Raw genomic sequence first — 22,354 nt, forward strand, 5'->3', positions numbered from 1 at the left:
GAGCAGAGCTGAGGGCTAGATGAAGCCCTGCGACCCTTCAGTCTCCCACCCCTCGTCCTCCAGCTTCTGCTTTCACTTTCACTTTCACCCCTTCCCTTTGCCTTAAGGAGCCGTCGCTACTCAATGAGCTAGTGCGGCTCACTCCGGATCGCCTTCCATCCCTCCTTGCGGCTCAACCGGCCGCCGCTTCTTCCCTTCCCCGCCGGTTATTCGCGCTGAGCCAAGGCAGGAGAAAGGCCCGGGAGAGACTTCCCTCGTTCCCGACGACCTAGGCGGGAGTTGGCTGGTGGCTGGCGCCGCTTCCCCCCCCCCCCCAATCGCCCTCCCGGTTGAGCTGATTGAGGGCGAGGGCTTTGCGGGAGCTCCGCCCGGCTGACTCTCCCCGTGCCCGCCCATGCTGCTTCCGCCTGGGTCTGCGGAGGGCCATGCGGCCGGGAGCTCAGCCCGTCCTCTTCCTTTCCCTCCGCCTCCTCCTCTCCCTGGGCAGCAGCCGGAGCCGCCGGTGGTGCGAAGGACCCTTAAGGGAGCCGCAGAAGCCGCAGCGCGCCCCGCGGAGCAGCAGCAGGAGGAGGAGAAGATGCTGCTGTCGGCGCTGCTCCACGTTTACTCGCTGCGCTACGTGCTGCCCGCCGCCGTCATGCTGGGCACCGCGCCCACCTACATCCTGGCCTGGGGGGCCTGGCGGCTGCTCTCGGCCCTGCTGCCCGCCCGCTTCTACCCCCGGGTGGACGACCGGCTCTACACCCTCTACCAGAGCATGGTGCTCTTCTTCTTCGAGAACTACACCGGGGTGCAGGTGAGCAGGGAGGGCGGCTTGCACGGGCTGCGCTGGGGCTGGGAGACTCAAAGGGGGCAAATGGGGGATAGACGCCCCTGCAGGCTTCCCAGCCCCCCCTCCAGCAATGGAGCCCCCCAGGAGAAGGCTTTGAGTGGGGGTCTAGTTGAAGGTCTGTAGGGAGAGGCAGAGTCCCCCTACCTTACTCAGTTCAAAGTCAGCAGCCTTGCAAATATTGACCACTAGGAAGAAAGCCAGCATTGGCCTCCCTGGTCAGGGTCCTCTGGCCCCAGTGGGGAGTGAACTATTTTTAAATGGTGACTTGGTGACCAAATGATATATTTTTTTGTTCAGACTGGTGCCAAATGAGACAGGAAGATCATTTTTATTACAATTTATCAGACGGTTCAGACGAAAGGGATTCCTCATTCATTCTACCTTTAGCTTGCCTCCCCTTTTATCGTTAACCTAACCAAAGGCATCTGCACGCGACCTATTAGATCTCATCGATTAGGCCTCCTCCGAGTTCCATCTGCCGGTCAATGCCGACTGGCAACTACCCGGAGGAGAGCCTTCTCAGTGGCAGCTCCGACCCTATGGAACGATCTCCCCGTGGAGATTCGTGCCCTCACCACCCTCCAGACCTTCCGCACAGCCCTCAGAATCTGGCTATCCCGTCAGGCCTGGGGCTAAGACTGTAACCCGCCCGAATGGTATGAATGTTGTGTTTTTTTTTAATTATGTATTGTCTTATATGTTAAAAGTTTGTCTCCCCCTCCCCTTTGGGTTGTGAGCCGCCCTGAGTCTCCCCAGGGAAAAGGGCGGCATATAAATAAACTTCTACAATCTGGAAGAGGGAAGTTTGATCAAACAGGAGAAGTAGCATTCATGTTTATTAAAATGAGGCCTGAAGCAGTGGTGGGTTTTCACATTTTTTTTTTATCGCTAGTAACACGGACCCGCTAGTGTGCGCACAGCGAAGGAGAAAGGTGGTTTAGGGTTCACAAAAGAGATTAAGCCAGACCCCCCCAATTTGTACTAACAAACTTTTCAGGAACTAGCCTCCAACTTGTTCATCATCAGTTTAGGAATGTTAAAAGCTAACAAATCTTGAACGTCACTTTAAAAGGAAGAATATAAATGAGATTTAAAATACAAGGTAGCCTTGCAAATATTGACAGGAGGAAGAGAGCCAGCATTGGCCTCCCTGGTCCAGGGTCCTCTGGCCCCAGCGGGCAGTGAACTATTTTTAAATGGTGACTTGGTGACCAAATGATTTTTTTTTTTCAGACTGGTGCCAAATGAGACAGGAAGATCATTTTTATTACAATTTATCAGAAGGTTCAGACAAAAGGGATTCCTCATTCATTCTACCTTTAGCTTGCCTCCCCTTTTATCGTTAACCTAACCAAAGGCATCTGGAAGAGGGAAGTTTGATCAGACAGAGTAGCATACATGTTCATTAAAATGAGGCCTGAAGCAGTGGTGGGTTTTCACAATTTTTTTTATCGCTAGCACACGGACCCGCTAGTGTGCGCACAATAGCAATAGCGGTTAGACTTATATACCGCTTCATAGGGCTTTCAGCCCTCTCTAAGCGGTTTACAGAGTCAGCATATCGCCCCCACAGTCTGGGTCCTCATTTCACCCACCTCGGAAGGATGGAAGGCTGAGTCAACCTTGAGCCAGTGGGATTTGAACAGCCGAACTGCAGATAACAGTCAGCTGAAGTGGTCTGCAGTACTGCACCCTAACCACTGCGCCACCTCGGCAGCGAAGGAGAAAGGTGGTTTAGGGTTCACAAAAGAGATTAAGCCAGACCCCCCACAATTTGTACTAACAAACTTTCCAGGAGCTAGCCTCCAACTTGTTCATCATCCGTTTAGGAATGTTAAAAGCTAACAAATCTTGAACGTCACTTTAAAAGGAAGAATATAAATGAGATTTAAAATACAAGGTAACCATGTTAGTTAGCAAATTACAAAACCCATGTGGTTTGCCCCTCTGGGCTGCTGCAACGGACACATTTCTCCCTCTCTCAGTTCCCAAAAGATAAGAGAGGGAGGAAGATAAGCAAATACAGTAGCGGCTACTTCCTGCCCATTTCTTCCTGTGTAGCGTAAAACTAAGGTCCAAATATCATCGATGCGCCACAGAGATAGGACTGACTTGCCTTTCAGTCTCAATGTTGTCACTATTGTCATTGCCCAGGAAAGAGACAACAGATCAGAAGTGGGGGACTGCAAGAATGTTGATATACATAAGTTGCCATGTTTGCTGCCCAGAATCACTTGTCGAGATGGGTGGCTAGAGAAATCAAATAATAAATAATCTTGATTCTGGCTGACCACGACTGAGCTGGCTGGCTGACTGGCAAAAAGATAAGTGAGCAAATGCAGAGACACGGTGCTAAGTATCCAAGTTCCTTATTTCTGCCCAGAATGGGAACTCTTGTTTTTCTGTTGAAAATCAGTATTTTACCAAGGGGCAGATCCAGCTATAAAACCTGCAATAGCAGTAGACTTATATACCGCTTCATAGGCCTTTCAGGCCTCTCTAAGCGGTTTACAGAGAGTCAGCATATTGCCCCCAACAATCTGGGTCCTCATTTTACCCACCTCGGAAGGATGGAAGGCTGAGTCAACCCTGAGCCGGTGAGATTTGAACCGCTGACCTGCTGATCTAGCAGTAGCCTGCAGTGCTGCATTTAACCACTGCGCCACCTTGGCTCTTATGGAGCCTCTCCTGCATGGAGTCAAGCTTTATTCCCACTATACCACCACGGTCTCCTTTGATTTCTCTGAATGATCAAGTTACAGCTGCCCAGTAGGTGGTGTGCCTGTATATTTGGAGGTTGAACGTTAGAATCTATCTATATTTGTTAGATGTATATGTCACATTTCATATAGTAAACTCAACACTTGTTCACCCAGCTTTTCTGACAAAAATCCGATTGAGCTGATGCCTGAATTACCAGAGGTTCATTCTGAAGAATGCTACTTCACTCAAATTACTATTCTTTCTGCTTGCATTTTGATATAACTGTAGTAGAACTGCCCCCCAAAATAGTTTTTTGGGGACTGGGACTTTCTTTAATGAACAAGGGATTTTTTCCCCTTAAAAATGATTTTAAAAGTTTCTCCCCATTTTTTCAGAGTTAATATATGTGCTTAATCACCTGAATTAAACTGCATTAAATATGTGTGTGTGTGTGTATGTGTGTGTATATATATATGTGTGTGTGTGTGTGTTGCATTTGTGCTGATAAATAAAGGGAGACTAGTATAGATCTATTTCAAGCCGTTTAGCTCTCATCAGCTAGCCATACCCTTATTGGGAATTGAACCCAGTAAGGGTATGGCTAGCTGATGAGAGCTAAATAGCTTGAAATAGATCTATACTAGTCTCCCTTTATTTGTTTATCAGCACAAATGCAACACAAATGTAACACAAATGTAACAAGGCAACATTTAAAAAAAATGGCCTTTTGCCTGGATGGCTCCCAGAGTGAGCCGATAGACAGAAAAGGGAAGCAGTATGCTCCCTCCCATATTTGGGCATACCAGGGGTTGTGATATTTTTTTTTTGTGTGTGTGTGTGTGTGTATGTATTAATTACATATAATTATATTACATAATATATTAATAAGATAGATAGATAGATAGATAGATAGATAGATAGATAGATAGATAGATAGATAGATAGATAGATAGATAGATAGATATAGATATAGATGATATAGATATATAGATAGATATATATAGATATAGATATATATAGATAGATAGATATATTTAAAGTCACAACCCCTTGTATGCCCAAATATGGGAGGAAGATCACTACTTCCATTCTCTGTCCTTCGGCTTGTCACAAGAGACCATCCAGACAGAAACCCAATATTTTTTACTGTTGCCTTTTTGTTACATTTGTTATATTTATTTTTATTGTTTTATTGTTACTTTATTTATTTATCAGCACAAATATAACACACACACACACACACACACACACACACATATATATATTAGATTTTTTACAACCCCTGGTAAGCCCCAATTATGGGAGGAAGCTAACTGCTTCCATCATCTGTCTATCGGCTCGTCACAAGAGTCTAGCTTGAAATAGATCTATACTAGTCTCCCTTTATTTATTTATCAGCACAAATAAAAATAAAAAAAAACACAAATATAACAAAGGCAACAGTAAAAATATTGGGTTTCTGTCGTGACGGACTCTTGTGACATAGCCCAGGTTCAAATCCCAGTAAGGGTATGGCTAGCTGATGAGAGCTAAATAGCTTGAAATAGATCTATACTAGTCTCCCTTTATTTGTTTATCAGCACAAATAAAAATAACACACACACACACACACACACACACATATATATATATTACACAATATCAGCAACAGGTTTAACTTGCTTTTAATTGCCCAAGTTTCTTGTCTGCATAACTGTTGCAAGCAGCTGCTGAAGAAGAGCTACAACTTTTGATTACAATATACTTTCCATTCTTCCATTCCCACAGACTCCACAGTTTTAATGAATAATATTAATTTCATCAAATTACAATTCTCAGTTGTCAACGAATTTCGATTATTTACATTGCAGAGATGTAGTGTAAGCGGCTTAAAGCTACACACCCAAGCGACGCTGATTCGTGATAGTTTGTGAATGTGTTTCGATTGCATATGATTTCAAATTTCAAGTGGGGAATTATATGACTGAAATTACTCTTGTTTATCCAAAAGCAAAATATAGTAATCCTTTGGGCACACTTGCACGTCAGTAAGAACTATAGGAAAGTGTTTCTGTTTTTTTTATATTTTTCCCCATACATTTAGAAGCCTTGTTTCTTGATTATGATGTAGCCACATTTAAATTAAGAGTTGCATTAATTTTGCATTGATTTTTGTTAGGTTCGGGTCAGGAACAAATTCAGTTGCAACCAAAGTTGTGGAACGAATTATGGTCTTGACCAGAGAGGTTCTTCTGTAGTATGAATTGCTTATCTCTAAAAACAGCTTGCATGCTCTGTTGGTGCAAGTGGTACTTATTTAAATGAATTTAATTAACTATCATGGTAATGAAATTGTACCTCAGTTGCTACATATGTTAGAATCTTCCTGGATTTGCATAATATACTGAGATGCAAACTACAGCATATTATATGAACATGCTCACATATGCTACTGTGAGAACAATTTCACTGGAAACCAAAAAAAAGAACCTATCCTTAAGGTGTTTTTTGGGGGGTGGGTGGGAAGGATTTGGAATATATGATAGTCAAAAAGCCAGTTACTTTGGTCTAGTTAGAGTCTTGTGTTTAAATATAGAAGTGGAATAAGTGAAATGCCATAAAATTGAAACAGTACACCAGAGGTCTCCAAACTTGGCAGCTTTAAGACTTGTGGACTTCAGCTCCCAGAATATTTTAGCAGGCCATGCTTACTGGGGAATAGCGGGAGTTGAAGTTCACAAGTCTTAAAGTTTCCAGGTTTGGAGAAGACTCTTACAGTAAACCAATGCTGCATTGAGGTGGAAAAAGGAATCTTAAGAATAATTAATGTTATTCATCTTTTAAAAAAGAAACAAAATTTGAGATTTATTTGTATTGTATTTGTATTTGGTTTATTTGTATGCCGCCCTTCTCCAGGAGGGACTCAGGGCGGCGAACAACTCAGGGGGGAAAGAGAACATAAACACAGTACACATAATTAAAATACACGAAAATCACACAGCCATACAAGTCGAGAGGGGAGTGGAACTCATCAACCCCAGGCCTGCCGGCACAGCCAGGTTTTGACGGCTTTCCGGAAGGCCTGGAGAGAGGTGAGGGTCCGGATCTCCGCGGGGAGTTCGTTCCAAAGGGCCGGAGCTGCTACAGAGAAGGCCCTCCCCCGGGTAGTAGCCAGATGGCATTGGCTGGTAGACGGAACCCAGAGGAGGCCGACCCTGTGAGATCTAACGGGTCTTTGGGAGGTAATTGGCAGCAGGCGGTCTCTCAAATTTGAGATTTGATTTTAAATTTATTTTGATATACTGAGGCTAAACTAAGTACTTTTTCTCCTTTCCTAGATAATTCTGTATGGTGATTTGCCAAAAAATAAAGAGAATGTGGTATGTATATCAAATCATCAAAGTACAGGTTTGTATATTGCTGGTTTCTCTATAAGGCATTTTCTTTGTAATGTTAACAATTAACAATGAATGAAGTAGAAGTACAGAAGTCTTCCCTTAAAAATTGTAATTTTTTTTGACTTGAGTTTTGCCTGTTGAGATGAGATGCCCCTGTGACTGCTTCACCACAACCCCACCATTCCCTGTTGGAGGCATTAAACAATCTCGCAGGTTGTTAAGGGATTGAAGTCCCTCTCTATGCTTGCGGAGGGGTTTTAGATTCATGTATTCTCAGATTTCAGCTGCTGAGGTTCAAGCAGATATTTCAATTTCAATTTAATAAAATTTGTATGCCGCCCACTCCCTTGGGACTCTGGGCGGCTTACAGACAAGATAAAAAGCATTTAAAAATTTAAAGGTAAAAATACAATTGTTAAAATTACACACCATCCATTCTGTCTGAGTGGGGCTGGACATTGATCAACAGCCCCAGGCCTGCCGGAACAGCCAGGTCTTGATGGCTTTACGGAAGGCCAGGAGAGTGGGAAGGGTCCAGATCTCTACGGGTAGATCGTTCCACAGGGCCGGCGCAGCTACAGAGAAGGCCCTCCCCTGGGGGACCGCCAGCCGGCATTGTCCGGTCAACGGCACCCGGAGGAGGCCCAACCTGTGAGATCTTGTTGGTCGTTGGGAGGTATGTGGCAGGAGGCGGTCTCTCAGGTAGCCAGGTCCTAAACCATGTAGGGCTTTAAAAGTAACGATATGAAGGTGGCCATTCTCCTTTCCTGCCTCTGCAGAGCCAAGGAGGCATAAAACAACACAATCAGCCCTCAGAGATGAGAAGCTGCCAGATGCAACATTCTTGCCAGCTTCCCCATTGACTCACTGTGGAGGCCAACAGGAAAGATTGCAAGGCAACTACTTTTCACATGATCGCAGGGTTCTTGACAATCAGTCATAAGGGCGAACAGGTTGCCAAGAAACCAGATTGTGATCACACGACCAACTTTTCTGAGGCGTTTGTAATTTCAAACAGTCATTAAGCGAGGACTATCTGTATGTAAAACTAACATTTAGATTAAAATGTCTATAATTGAATATTTGGGTTACTGACTAACACTCCATGTGTAAGAGTTGGTAGAAGCTTGATTTTTTTGTACGATATGGTAGGAGCTTGATTTAAAAGATGTCTACATGCAGAGAAGCTTTTCAAATTCTTCTTGGCAAATTCAGGCTCATACCTTTCCTTTGGTGCCTCCTGCAAGATGAGATATCTAATTTTCTCCCGTTCCTCTCTGCTCTTTACGATTCCCTGCCTATATTGAGAAATCACTTTAAAAGATGGGGACTTGGTAGGGTAGCATGTAAAATGGTTCAAACAGATGCCGGAGTCAGATAAGAGGCATGAGTTTGGTTGCCATCATCCGGGAATAGAATCACTTTCTACCACTGTAAAACTACTGCTAGATTTTTTTTCCACAAAAGTTTACTATTTGTTATTAGCTTCATTGATAAACCACTTTATACCTCACAAGTTTTCTTTTTTTCTAATTCAGCTTTTAAGAGTACATCTTGTAAAATGACAGTCTACATCAGTGGTAGTCAACCTGGTCCCTACCGCCTACTAGTGGGCGTTCCACCTTTCATGGTAGGCGGTAGGGGTTTGCTGTAACTCTGCTTTATAAATTTTATAAAGTAAAGTAATTTCCCTACTTTATAAACCACCATTACTGTGGAACCGGTGGGCGCTTAGAAAATTTTACTACTAACAGAGATACAAAAGTGGACGGTGGGTATAAAAGGGTTGACTACCCCTGGTCTATATCGACCTTGTTATTATACTAAAATGAGTTGGGAGTCCTAGTGAAGTGAATTAAATAGCATCATATTCATTTAAAACTTTTCTATTGAAAATGAAGAAATAAATGGAGAATAGAAAGTTTAAAGCTTTAGGAGCCAAGGTGGCGCAGTGGTTAAATGCAGCACTGCAGGCTACTGCTAGATCAGCAGGTCAGCGGTTCAAATCTCACCGGCTCAGGGTTGACTCAGCCTTCCATCCTTCCGAGGTGGGTAAAATGAGGACCCAGATTGTTGGGGACAATATGCTGACTCTCTGTAAACCGCTTAGAGAGGCCTGAAAGGCCTATGAAGCGGTATATAAGTCTACTGCTATTGCTATTGCTAAAATCTAAAAAGAAAAGGTGTATACAGTTGTGGAAAGATCTCTGTTCATAATCATTAGCAGAAGGAGAATTGGCATCGGGTATGCCAAGGATTTATTATATTTATAAATATTTGTGTTCTGTCTTTGCAGTTGATTGGATTGTAGCAGATATGTTGGCCATCAGGCAAAATGCTCTTGGACATATTCGATATGTTTTGAAAGATGGATTAAAATGGCTTCCTTTGTACGGATGGTATTTTTCTCAGGTAAACCCTATTTTTGTTCCTGTATTTTCATTTGTTCGTTTATCATATTTATATAGCTACCCATCTCCCAGAAAAGTGACTAAAGGTGGCTTACAACAAAAGCAATTACAGTTATTAATAGCAAGCTAGGTGAGAAAAAATATTAAAAACAATGCAGTTCTTTATCATATAGCCACCCATCTCCCAGAAAAGCTTGTAGTAATTTAAAGTAGCTAGAAGTTACTGCTTATTTTTTGATACAATTAATTCTGCAAATATTTGGAAGTAAATTCCATTGGTTTCAGTAAAAGATCATCCCCAGTAAAGGATTTCTCACATTCTTTCTTATTGAAGCATAGAGCATAAGAGCTGTTGTTGTTGTTGTTGTTGTTGTTGTTGTTGTTATTATTATTATTATTATTATTATTATTATTATTATTATTATACAATAGTATCACAGCGGCCAGTTGTTTCGCCGGATTTGGCATTGGTTACTAGTCGGGCCCCACCCAGGGGCCTAGGACGTCGTAACGTATTTTCGTAACATGCGTGCAGATCCAAGCAGTGCGGCTTTTTGCATTTGACTGATGGTGATTTTGTCAATTTTTAACTGTTTTAAATGTAATTCCAGTGCTTTTGGAATAGCACCCAGTGTGCCAATTACCACTGGAATTACCACTGCTGGTTTGTGCCATAGTCGTTGAATTTCGATTTTTAAGTCCTGGTATTTTGCGATTTTTTCATGTTCCTTCTCGGCGACCCTGCTATCACCTGGTATTGCAATGTCTATGATTGTAACCTTGTTTTTCTCAACCAGTGTGATGTCTGGTGTATTATGCGCCAGTATTTTGTCCGTTTGTATACGGAAATCCCACAAGATCTTGACCATCTGATTTTCGGTGACTTTTTCAGGCTGATGTTCCCACCAGTTTGTTGCTGTTTTAATATTATAATTTTTGCACAAATTCCAATGGATCATTTGTGCTACTGAATTGTGCCGCAACTTATAATCAGTCTGCGCGATTTTTTTACAGCAGCTGAGTATGTGATCAACAGTTTCATCAGCTTCTTTGCAAAGTCTGCATTTGGCATCATGCCAAATAATAATTATTATTATTATTATTATTATTATTATTATTATTATTATTATTAATTAGTTTTGTATGCCACCCACTCTCGGAAGACTCCGGGCGGCTTACAATAAAAAGGGAGGGGGGATATAAATACAATAAACAAACAGTTTAAAATTGCAACAACATCCACAACTTGGAATGGGGCTGGACAATTCAACAGCCCCAGGCCTGCCGGAACAGCCAGGTCTTCGTCGCTTTACGGAAGGCCGGAAGGGTAGTAAGGGTCCGGATCTCAACGGGGAGAACTATAAATAAATCACATAGTAATTCTATCTTAACAATGAATTACCGTTGCATATTTTGAAGGAAAAGCAATAGAAGACCATTTCACTTACAGAGTTAATTGATTTTGTTTCTATGCTTCAAAAGGAATGTATTTCAATCTGATTCAGGCTATTCCCAGTCAAGCAGAATTTGCTCCCCTACTAATCCATCTTCCCCTGTTATTTGAAACTCTGAATATTTTTGCCATAATAAATGGCTAAAGTTGTTACAGTACTTTCATTGTGCTGCAAGAGAATGTCTTGGCTAATGCCCTGAAAAGTGCTAAATATTTCAATCCTAATTAGATTTACTTTGATTTAGAAGTAAACCACATTACATTGATTATAGTAAGGCAAGTTGGCACCATTTACAGCCTAAGTAGGCACTGAATCAAACACAATTAGGATTCCCATTTAAGAAATCTATCTAAATGTTAGCATTTATGTCATTAAAATCCATTAAAATTACACAGGTAATGCCTTGTCACTACCCTCTATTGTATTATCTAGATAGGTATTTAAAATTTGGCTGGAGTCTCACTATTGAGGCAAAAGAAATAGGGCCTCTATGAATTTTTCACTGCTTAATATAATAGCCCTAATACTTTGGAGCTTTGGAGCATAATAATAATCATAGCTCAGATTCCTACGCTTTAAAAAAAAACCTTCTTTTATCCAGCATCCACATAGAATCAACTCTTATAGAAAAAACACCCTGTATTTTTTCTGTTTCCTATTTTTTGAGTAGAAAAATATTATAAAAGAACAGCAAAATACTTGCATGTTCCTATCATAGCAAAAGTAAATTCGTGCCCATAGAAAGCTGCTTACCCTTCAGCAAGGAAAATGCTACTGCATTATTATTATTTTTATTCCAGAGTATTAAACTACTGTTTCATGAATTATTAAGAGTTACAAACATATTCAATTTGTTTATATACTAGCATGGTGGAGTGTATGTGAAACGGAATGCCGTGTTTAATGAAAAGGAGATGAGGAACAAGTTGTATGGCCAGATGGAAACAAATACTCCAGTAAGTTTCTCTATTTCCACTTTGTACAGTATACAAGCTAGTGCTCTCCCTCCCTCCCCCCTTCCATGTTTGTGTGTGCATGCCAGGGGTGGGTTTCTCGCCCCGTTCCAACCGGTTCGGTTGGAACGGGGCAGGCGGCATCCTCGTGCACGCGCGCGGTGCACGCATGCGTACTAGCGTCTGCGTGATGCTCCAGCTGCTCCTGGAGGATCGCGCAGGCGCTGTATGCGTCCTGCGCATGCGTAGAAGCGCAGAACTCGTCAAAACCGGGTAAGGGCGCGCCCTTTGCCGTTCCCGGAAGATACTTACTTCCGGGTTCGCCGACCAACCGGTTCGCAGGGACTGCCGCGAACCGGTTGAAACCCACCCCTGGTGCATGCATATGTTTGTGATATGAGGTGACACAAAAGTAAATTTCAGGAGTAAATTCATTTTTCTGCAATCAAATGCTGGTTCATACTTTACTTCTAAGAATCGAGGGAGCTGTGTTAAGCAATTCTCTTCTTTTGGTTACTGGAACCTTCCAGGAAAAGTCCTGGAAAACTCCTGGCATTAGGATGTAAAACTGTTTACATAGAAAAATTAGGCTGAAGAAACATTTTTTTTTTTCTGATATATAAATTTTTATTTTAAACACATAAGCACATCAACAAAAACAAACACATGACTTAAAAACAACATAGGAACAATAAGTTCCATCGTATCTCATACCGCAGTTCCGAATCGGTTTCTTTGCAGTTAGTGTTTTCCCTTCTATACATTTCTATCTTTCATTCATAATCTCCTTATTCGTTATCCATTTTTATGTACAATTCTTTATTTATTTATACTTAGCTACTTATGACCAAATATTATTTACCTATATTATGCTTTATATTTTTACTGTCATTTATTCTCTTACATTCAGACTCTAGGTATACATTCACATAATTATTCTTTTTCTTTGCCATTCTTATATTATTATTCCATTTAAAAGGTTATAAGGTATAGTTTGGAATGCTTTGTTTACCATCCTTCATACCTGCTATGACACCACTTTGTTTTCTCTTTCTTTTCTTTTCTCCCTCCCTTCCTCCTCTACTTCCTTCCTTCCTTCCCCTTCTTCCTTCCCTTACCTCTCCCTTACTCCTACCCTCTTTCTTCTTTTTCCTATCCTCTCTCCTTCTCTTTCTCTCTCTTCCTCCCTCTTCTCCTTCTTTTTCTCTCCCTTCCACCCACCTCTCCTTGCCTCTTTCTTCTTCCCCTAGCTCTCCTCCACTCTTCTTCCTGAAGAAACGTATTTTTTAAAACAGCCTGTTAATTCTGTTGAGGGGTCATTTGTACAGTATCTGTTTTAAACAACCTTAAGCAACAGGATAGGTAGTCCTTGACTTATAAAAACCACAGTTGAGACCAAAGTTTTGGCTGCTAAATGTTGCAGTCTTCAAGGAAGTCGTCACGAGATTAGACCCAATTTTATGACCATTTTACTGCCATTAAGTGAATCCCCTGGCCTTTACATCAATCAGATGGTTTGTTAAGCAAAACCCACTTCCCCAGTTGTCACACATCACAAGATGTTGCCAGTCAGTTGCCAGGTGCCCAGATTGTGATCATGTGACTGTGAGGACGGTATGCTGACTTTAAGGATGGTCTGTAACAGTGGTGGGTTTCAAAAATTGTTCGAACCTACTCTGTGGGTGTGGCCTCCTTTGTGGGAGTGGCTTTCCACGCATGTGACCGGATGGGAGTGGCTTGCCACCCATGTGGCCGGATATGAAGATGCCGACGACACTTGTCAGAACCACCTTAAATTACCTCTCACACAGCACTGGCCTGCATAAGAATAGGATGTAAACTTGTTTTTTTTAAAGGCATCTTTGGTTTGCGTTAAAACAACTTCAACACACGCAATGTTCTGATTGCACCACAAACGCAGTAGTCATCCTTACCTTTCACAGAGGCCCTGAGTTTTATAAATAGGAGCATGATAGTGTAGAATAATCATATCCAAGGACCAGTGGTGGGTTTCAAAAAGTTTTGGAACCTCTTCTGTAGGTGTGTGGCCTGCTTTCCGGGTCCACTGGTGGAACCTCTTCTAACCGGTTCGGTAGATTTGACGAACCGGTTCTACCGAATAGGTGCGAACTGGTAGGAACCCACCTCTGGTCTGTAAGTTATTTTTCCTGAGGAGTTGTAACTTTGAACCATCACTAAACAAACAGTTGTAAGTCAAGGGCTATCTATAGTGGCAAAGTATTAATGTAAGTTTATATTCATAAAAAATTACAACTAATGCATAGTTGTATTAGTGTATCTTTGTTATTAAACAGCAAAGAGAATAAGAAAGACATTAAAGAAACAAAAAGAAAACAGATTCAATTTAGACATTATCCAAATAATTCATTGTGGGATGCTAATGTTAAATGAATCGAGTTTTGCTTTAGCGCAGCAAGTCTGAGTAAGTTCTGCATTCTTTCAGAAATCACATTGGTGTGAACCGATAAAAACACAAAACAATTGTGTTGCGAGGTTGGAAGAAAAATGAGACTTTCGACTGGAGCAACCTCGCTGAGGCTCAGTCTTACAACTTGCTTGTATAATTCATTTCTCAGTCTTGAGGCCGAACTGTTTAACTTAATAAAACTGCTTGTACGGACGCCCACAAACAGGCATTTATCTATATTTAATTCCACAGATGTACCTTGTGATTTATCCAGAAGGAACACGTTACGATCCAGGGCAGCAAAAAGTCATTGCAAATAGTCAGTCATATGCTGCTAAGGAAGGTAAGAGAAGCAAAGTGGATTTGAGATGAAAAGACAAGCATGACAGACTTCCATTTGTTTAAACTAGTTTTCTCCCACTTTTCTACTATAAAGCAGCATCCGAAGATAAAGTGAAACGAACAGAGCACAAATGCTTTACTGGAAATCCACCAGGGGTGGGTTCCTGCCAGTTCTAACCTCTGCTATAGAAGAGGTTTGAGTTTGAGTTTATTTCATTTGTATGCCGCCCTTTTCCCTAAGGGGACTCAGGGCGGCTCACAGCTCAAAAAGGGAAAGGGGGATACAGACAGCTTAGTAACAACACAAAACAATACATAATTAAAAGCACAACAGTCATACCATTCGAAATAGGGGCAGCGAATCTTTAGCCCCAGGCCTGTCGGAACAGCCAGGTTTTAAGGGCTATGCGGAAGGCCTGGAGGGTGGTGAGGGTACGAATCTCCACGGGGAGTTCGTTCCAGAGGGTCGGAGCAGCCACAGAGAAGGCTCTCCTCCGAGTAGTCGCCAGTCGACACTGGCCGGTGGATGGAATTCGGAGGAGGCCTAGTCTGTGGGATCTAATTGGTCTAATGGAGGTAATTGGAGGTAATTGGCAGTAGGCGGTCTCTCAAGTACCCAGGTCCAATACCAAGAAGGGCTTTATAAGTGACAACTAGCACCTTGATTTGTAGGTTCCACAAATCTACATGATGATATCTGGGTGGGTGGGCAGAACCTCCTGCCACCACCACTGCTGGTTGGCCTGAACCGGATAGAACCGGCTGAATAGCACCACTTGACTTACATGCATTTTAGAATAAGCCCTATGAGTCGCTGAATTGATCCGTGATGCTGGGTAGACATGTGATCGTTCTCCTCAAAGATAAAGAACGAAAAATAAAAAAACACTCGCTTGGGTCTAGAGAAGATCAGAATCAATGGCTGGTCCTTGAATGGTCATTGAATCAATCACCTGCAGGATCTTGAGATGTTACCATTTTCTTGGGCAAATCTTTTTTCACTCTGCCTTTCCTCTTGGTTAGGTCTTGCAGTACTGAAGCATGTCATAACTCCACGGGTGAAGGCCACTCACATTGCTATTGATACAATGAGGAGCTACTTAGATGCCGTTTATGATATCACAGTAGCCTTCGAAGATATTATAGACCCTAAAGGACAAAGGAAAGTGGCACCAACCATGATCGGTGAGTAGGTGTTATTGAATTACTTTTAAAAGTCTTCTCTTACCTGATTCAAACTGGGAGAATCCACATCCTTCATGGAATTTCTAGAACATTCAACGTGAACTTTTTCTGTGCACCAAATGATAGATAGTTGGGCTCCTGTTTTTGTTTGACTTCTAAATTTCCAATTAATGGGTTATTTCCATTTTAGGCTCTCTTTCTACTGGCCAGCAAATGCATCTGTTTACATAAGCTAGCATTTAACTTGATTTGTTGCTGCACTAGATTTTAAACTGGGGAGGAGAGTTCTTTTCTCTTTCTTTTTTATAGATAGTTGTGGTTATATTTTGTTAGCATATAGTTACATTAAGAACGGCAGTTTACTTTTGAGTGTTTATAAAGGTAAAGATAAAGGTTCCCCTTGCGCATATGTGCTAGTCGTTCCCGACTCTAGGGGGCGGTGCTCATCTCCATTTCAAAGCCGAAGAGCCAGTTGTTATCTTATAAAATAAAAGAAAGAAATAAGTAAAGGAAGAAGAAGGAGAAAATAAAAAAGGGAAAAGGTTATAGTGAAATACTATAAGAAAGGTAAAGAAGAAGAAGGCAGGAAAAGGAATTTTGTTTGGATGGTGACACTTAATAAAAATTGGCACCTAATACAGCATTCTTTTTGGTGTTTGTAATAAAAGGGAAAAGAGGAGGGGAAAAAGGCACTGTGTGGAGTGCAGATCAAAGCATAAGAGTAAAAGGAGTTGTTAAATTGTGAAACAAATTTAGAAGCTATGTCTGAAAAAAAGAAATATGCTCATGTTCCGCACTTGCGCAAAAACTGGTGGGCGGTAAGGAAATTTTTCCATCAAGAAAGATCCATTAGTGGGCGGTAGGTAGAAAAAGGTTGACTACCACTGATCTAAACTAAATTAAACCAACAATATGTTTTGTCATTTCCAATTTAATGAGGCCTGTGAGCATTTGCAATATTGTAAAGAGTCACGTAGGAATCAAAGGTGTGGTATTCAGATGGTTCTCTCCGGTTCGGGTGAACTGGTAGCGGCAGATGTGGGAGGCAATGTCATATGTGAGCACTGCGCATGCACAGATGCGACATGTGCTAGCGAAGCACTCTCTCTCACACACATTTGCGAACCGGTAGGGAAGGTAAGTGAATTCCACCACTGATGGGAATGTGAGAAATTATTTTTCCTGTATACTTTCAATGTTTAATATAAAATGTTAGCAATTGACGTGGTCCGGCAGGAGCCGTTGGAGCTGCCACCAGACTCCGACAGCGAGGGGCCGTATGAGTCGGCTCTGGAGGATGTGGAGGACCCTGGACAGGGTTCCGACTCCGAGCAGGGCGCAGAGAGGCAGGTTGGCCACCAGGAAGTGCCTGAGCCTTGGTCCAGTGGGGAGGAGACAAGGGAGTGTGATCTGGATATCAGCAGTGGGGAGGAGACAAGGGAGTTGTTCCTAGATGCCCGGCACTGGAGAGCTAATAGGCGTAAAGAACAGTTGCGCAGTTACAGCCGGTAATTGCACTCAGCTGGTGGTAATGAGGCTCCTCTCAAGACTATAAAAGGACTGCTTGTGCACACGCCCCTTTTGCAGGAGTCAAAGCATTTACGAAATTTGGAGAACTGTGGTGTTAGCTTGGCACGCTGGATTGCTGCCAAGGACCTGTTTGTCTGTTAATAAATTTTGTAAAGTATCTTTGGCTCGGTGTGCTTTGGTGTGGGACGAGGAGGGTCAGAACAAATTGATATGTTTAAACATATTCTAAAAATTCATAGATCTTGTTATGCAATTTTTTTTAAATTTATTTTGAAAGAAATACATGCAGCCTCTTAGAATAAAAGATGTGCTTTATAAAGCAACTTAAAATCGTGAGTCTAAAAATCCAGATGCGAAACTTGGATCAGTTTTAGAGATTGTTAAATAAATACGCTAGTCTCTAATTTTACAAATAACTGAAATTAAATCATGTTATAACAAAAGCATTTATAATGTTCTTCTGGATTTTAGAGTTTCTTTGTAAGGAGTGTCCAAGAATTCATATCTATATTGAACGAATTGAACTAAAGGACATTCCAGAAGATCAAACGTTAATGAGACGATGGCTTCATGATCGTTTTGCATTGAAGGACAAGTAAGTGGTAAAAGGCCTGGCTCTGTATCTATAGCATTTGATTTTTTTTAAAACAAATAAAGAGGAACTATATTTATTATTTGTGTTAATAATAAATGTTGCCAGTATAAAGTTTTATAGAATTGTGGTGTGTGGCTTTTTCTGTGGCTTTCAAACTGAGTCTTCCAGAATGGCCGCTCTGGGCATACGCTCTATGGTTGTACGCTCTGCCAGCAGCTGGCCCACAACCATAGAGCGTACGCCCAGAGCGGCCACTGTTGAGGATTCATAAAATCCTCCACTTACGACCGGGAGGCCAGCAACAGTCTAGGCTGCGCCCTGATTGGCTGAGGCGCAGCATAGCCTGGGTGTTGAGGATTCATAAAATCCTCCACTGCCACTGCCGGAAGACTCGGTATGGAAGCTGCTGAAAAAGCCATGCGGCGGTGGCGGAGATGCCCTGGTTCTGTGGGGAGAGCTGGGCCAGGGCATCGTGAGACTTTGAGGCGTACGAGCAAGAGTAGAACAGCTGCTCGCACAACCCCCCTCTCCAGCCGTGCAGAGCGCCATTCACTGACATTTCGAAGGCGCCAAGCCACGGGAGCCAGGCAGCAGCGAACAGGCACGCAGTTTGGTGATACCCCTAGGTCAGTGAATGACGCTGTGTCCAGTTGGAAAGGGGGTTTGCCGGATGGTTGCTCATGAGTGTAGTCACTTCATGGCTGCTGTGTTGCGCTTCTGCGACAGCACAACACAGACATTCGCCCATGATGCTGTGCCTGGCATTTTGGGAGCCCGCTCGCGAGAGCAGCCACCCAGCCACTCCCTTCTTCCGCTGGGCACAGCACTGCTCACCAACCTAGCTGTATCCCGAAGGCGCCACGCAATGCGATCACCTTTGCCTTCCCCCCCCCCCCGGTTCCCGTGGCTTGGCACCTTTGGGATACCGCTAGGTTGGTGAGCGGTGCTCTTCCTGACCAGAGATGGGGGGGTTGTCCAGGGGGCTTATTTGTGGGGGAGGGCTTATATTTTTGCCCACCAGAAAAATGTGGCATGGCCTTATTATCAGGACAAGTCATATTTTCGGGGAAACACGGTAGATGTGGATATACTGATTCAAATTTGGCTAGGTTTGTTTTTGCCTGAGAGTAAAGGATATTCACACCCATACGGATTCATTAGCAGGCTAGCCTTCTCTATAAGCTGTAAGTTAATTGTTGTTGTCTTGAATGCTGTGTATATTTACCTAGTTGTGACTTGGCACAAATAAACTTGGCTAAATAAATGCACCCACATAGCTTAGCTAGAACTCTAGTCATTTTCGTTAAGAGTCCATTTAGCAGCACTAAATTTTTAAAATTAACCTACTTAAGGAAAATAGAGTTGTGCAGAGCATTTAGAATTGATCCTTCACAAAGCAGATCAGTGTGAACAGAGGGCTCTCTTTGAAGGGTAAAACAGCCACGTCCTTTATAAGACTTATGCAGCTGCTTCAAAAGGACATGAACGCTTCCATTGGAATCGCTACCAAAATCTACACAGAGATAATATAAGACAGCTGGCAATATTCCTTCCGGGAGTTGTAACTGCTTGAACATTTCAGAGAAAGAAATGTTGCATATGTGCTAAATTTCTTTGTATAACACCTCTTTGAATGCTTTGTACAGCCCTAAAAATAAGTGTAGTCTAATTACACACCGTAGTGAAATTTGTGCTATTTGCACAAATGAGCCGAGGTGGCGCAGTGGTTAAAGGCAGCACTGCAGGCTACTTCAGCCGACTGCAGTTCGGCTGTTCAAATCTCACCGGCTCAGGGTTGACTCAGCCTTCCATCCTTCCGAGGTGGGTAAAATGAGGACCCGGATTGTTGTTGGGGGCAATATGCTGACTCTGTAAACCGCTTAGAGAGGGCTGAAAGCCCTATGAAGCGGTATATAAGTCTAACTGCTATTGCTATTGCAGATGAAGATTAAAAAGCTCAGTCCCTGATGTATGGGAGAAAGAATTTCAGGCCAAAAGTTATGGTTCTTGGAGGAAAGTATTTGTGACAAATTATCAGAGATAATCAGAGAATTGTATAAAAGCATATGATAAATAAATCTGATTTTTAAACTTTCTCCTTGCTCCTAGATTGCTAATAGAATTTTATGATGCAAAAGATTCTAAAAGAAGAAATAGGTTTCCTGGGAAAAGCGTCCACTCCAAATTAAGTCTCCAGAAAACGTTGCCATCCTTATTATTTTTAAGCGGCTTGACTGCCAGCCTGCTATTGACAGAGTGTGGAAGGAACCTTTACATAAAAACATGGATATATGGGACCTTATTAGGTTATCTCTGGGTCAGCATTAAAGCATAAAAACTGCACTTCCTTCAGTGGCTTTTCTCTCTCTTGCTTTGCACATCGCATCAAATTCTTTCCTAAATTTATATTACTATTTTAAATAAAGTCCTATCAATTGACTATTGTATCAACACACTCTGTTAATCTAATTTTGTTGTGGTGGTTATGACAAAAAGGTAAATTATGTTTCTGATTTTGGAGAAGAACAGAGGAGATAACAAAGGCTTAGCATATTTTTCTTCCGTAAATATGTCTCTACCAACAAACAACATACACTCTATGTGTTTATACTGGTTCAAATTGAGCAGTGAATGTTTTTCTAGCATTATTTTAGATGAATGTCTTTATTTCTGAAAAGGTTTTCTGATTTTTTAGTTTATTAAAAAAGCTCTTATAACTAAAAACCAAACTGGTTTCTACTGATGCCTGCTTCTCTATTTGAATCTAAATATGTTTTGTCGGTTTTGAAAAGAAGTTGCTCAAGCACAGGGTGTAAAAAAAAAAGCAGATGAAATACTCTATGAGTTTAATAAGTGAATGAAATTTTGATCCTGTTATGTGGCTAGTTAACTTCAGCTTTATAATTTTTTTAATCTGCAAAGCGTAGTTTTTATTTAAATTTGTACATGAGTAAATTATATATTCAAAATAGATAATGCACTAACTGAGGCTCACTCAGTTATAAGCTTGCCAAATTTATAAAACATTTCAGCTAAACTGCCAGATAAGAAACGCCAGAAAAGTTCATGGATATTCCAAGTTCCTGTTTAGCCAGATCTTCTTCATGTACAATGGCTTGCTTATACAGGTTTCTTCATGTTCAGGAGAAAAACGTGCAGTCCAGCTTGGGAATATATATCCAGCTGTGAAGCAACAATTAGAGATGGAAAATGTTGTGGTGGAATGAGTATGAAGTAAGCAATGCTGCTGTGCGATGAGAAGTACATTTTATGGAAATGAGGAATAATTGTATGCTCTTGCCAAAATATAAAATATGTGCCTTTGTTCGACATGATCCTGAATTGCAGATTAATTATTACAATTCAATCTCACTTTTGGATAGTTTGAAAGTTTTTGCACTTGATGTGTGCTTCTGATGAACAGGAGATTGTGATTTGGGTTTTTGAGCTCTGGTTTGAAATGTGGAAAAATATTCTATTAATATTTTATTTTTGCACATTTCATAAAATTTCATAAAATTTAGCATCTGTCTATCCTGTATCTAGTAGGAAAAGGGATGCTATTTTATACTTGTTGTTTTCTACAACAAAGGAAAACTCTCACGATTCCAATATTAGAATAAAAAACATGAAAGGCTTTTAAAAAATCTTTCTCAACTTCTCATATCCAGTTTTTGCTGACTTTGCGAAAGCTCAAAAAGTTTCATACAAAAGGATCTAAAATGATCAGGTTTGAGGTTTTTTTTATAATATCAAACATATTTTATTCCTGTATGTAATGAAAAACGAATTGTTCTTTATATTTGCCCTAAAAATTATACAATGTATTTATTATTCTGTAGATGATCGTTTTCATCTGCTTCACTGTTTTGACTTTTTGTTCTCAGGTTAATGGAAAAATCTAGTAACAAATTTTAAGGGAGGAAAGTTTTGGATATTTAGACTGTTGTATTGTGCCACATCAAAGCAAGCACATGGATTGCTTTGATGTGGCTTCAGATGGCTACATACTTGTGTTTAGACCAGGGGTAGTCAACCTTTTTATACCTACCGCCCACTTTTGTATCTCTGTTAGTAGTAAAATTTTCTAACCGCCCACCGGTTCCACAGTGATGGTGATTTATACGTGACCCGTCAAAACCCCGCTCGACTAAGCCGCGCCCGATTAAACCGCATCGCTGACGTCATCAACAGGGCAACAACAGCCAGCACGGAGAAAGAGGGGCACTTTAAATAGCGCTTTGAAAGCAAGCCGATTCAACTTAAGGTAAGGGTTAGGTTTAGGGTTAGGTTAAGGGTTAGGTTTAGGGTTAGGTTAAGGGTTAGGTTTAGGGTTACGTTAAGGGTTAGGATTAGGTTTAGGGTTAGGTTAAGGGTTAGGGTTAGGTTTAGGGTTAGGTTTAGGATTAGGTTTAGGGGGGTTAGGTTTAGGTTTAGGTGTTAATTTTAGGTTTAGGGTTTACAGCGTGCTTCTCTCTCCGCGCTGTTGTTGCCCTGTTGATGACGTCAGCTACGCGGTTTAGTCGGACGCAGTTTAGTCGAGC

The 22,354-nt window shown here is 41.6% G+C and overlaps 1 protein-coding gene across 1 annotated transcript; it reads left to right on the forward strand.

Moving 5' to 3' along the window:
• The first annotated feature begins 405 nt into the window (after positions 1–405).
• LOC116507098 (1-acyl-sn-glycerol-3-phosphate acyltransferase epsilon-like) lies at positions 406–20,620 on the forward strand. The gene is made up of 8 exons (XM_032215040.1): positions 406–796; positions 6,853–6,922; positions 9,209–9,324; positions 11,644–11,733; positions 14,411–14,501; positions 15,524–15,685; positions 17,687–17,810; positions 19,920–20,620. Exons 1-8 carry the CDS (start codon positions 578–580, stop codon positions 20,143–20,145), a joined length of 1,098 nt encoding a protein of 365 aa, XP_032070931.1. The 5' UTR covers positions 406–577; the 3' UTR covers positions 20,146–20,620.
• Positions 20,621–22,354: the final 1,734 nt, after the last annotated feature.

This window comes from Thamnophis elegans, chromosome 4 (genome assembly GCF_009769535.1).
Source record: "Thamnophis elegans isolate rThaEle1 chromosome 4, rThaEle1.pri, whole genome shotgun sequence".
Classification (NCBI taxonomy): Eukaryota; Metazoa; Chordata; class Lepidosauria; order Squamata; family Colubridae; genus Thamnophis; species Thamnophis elegans.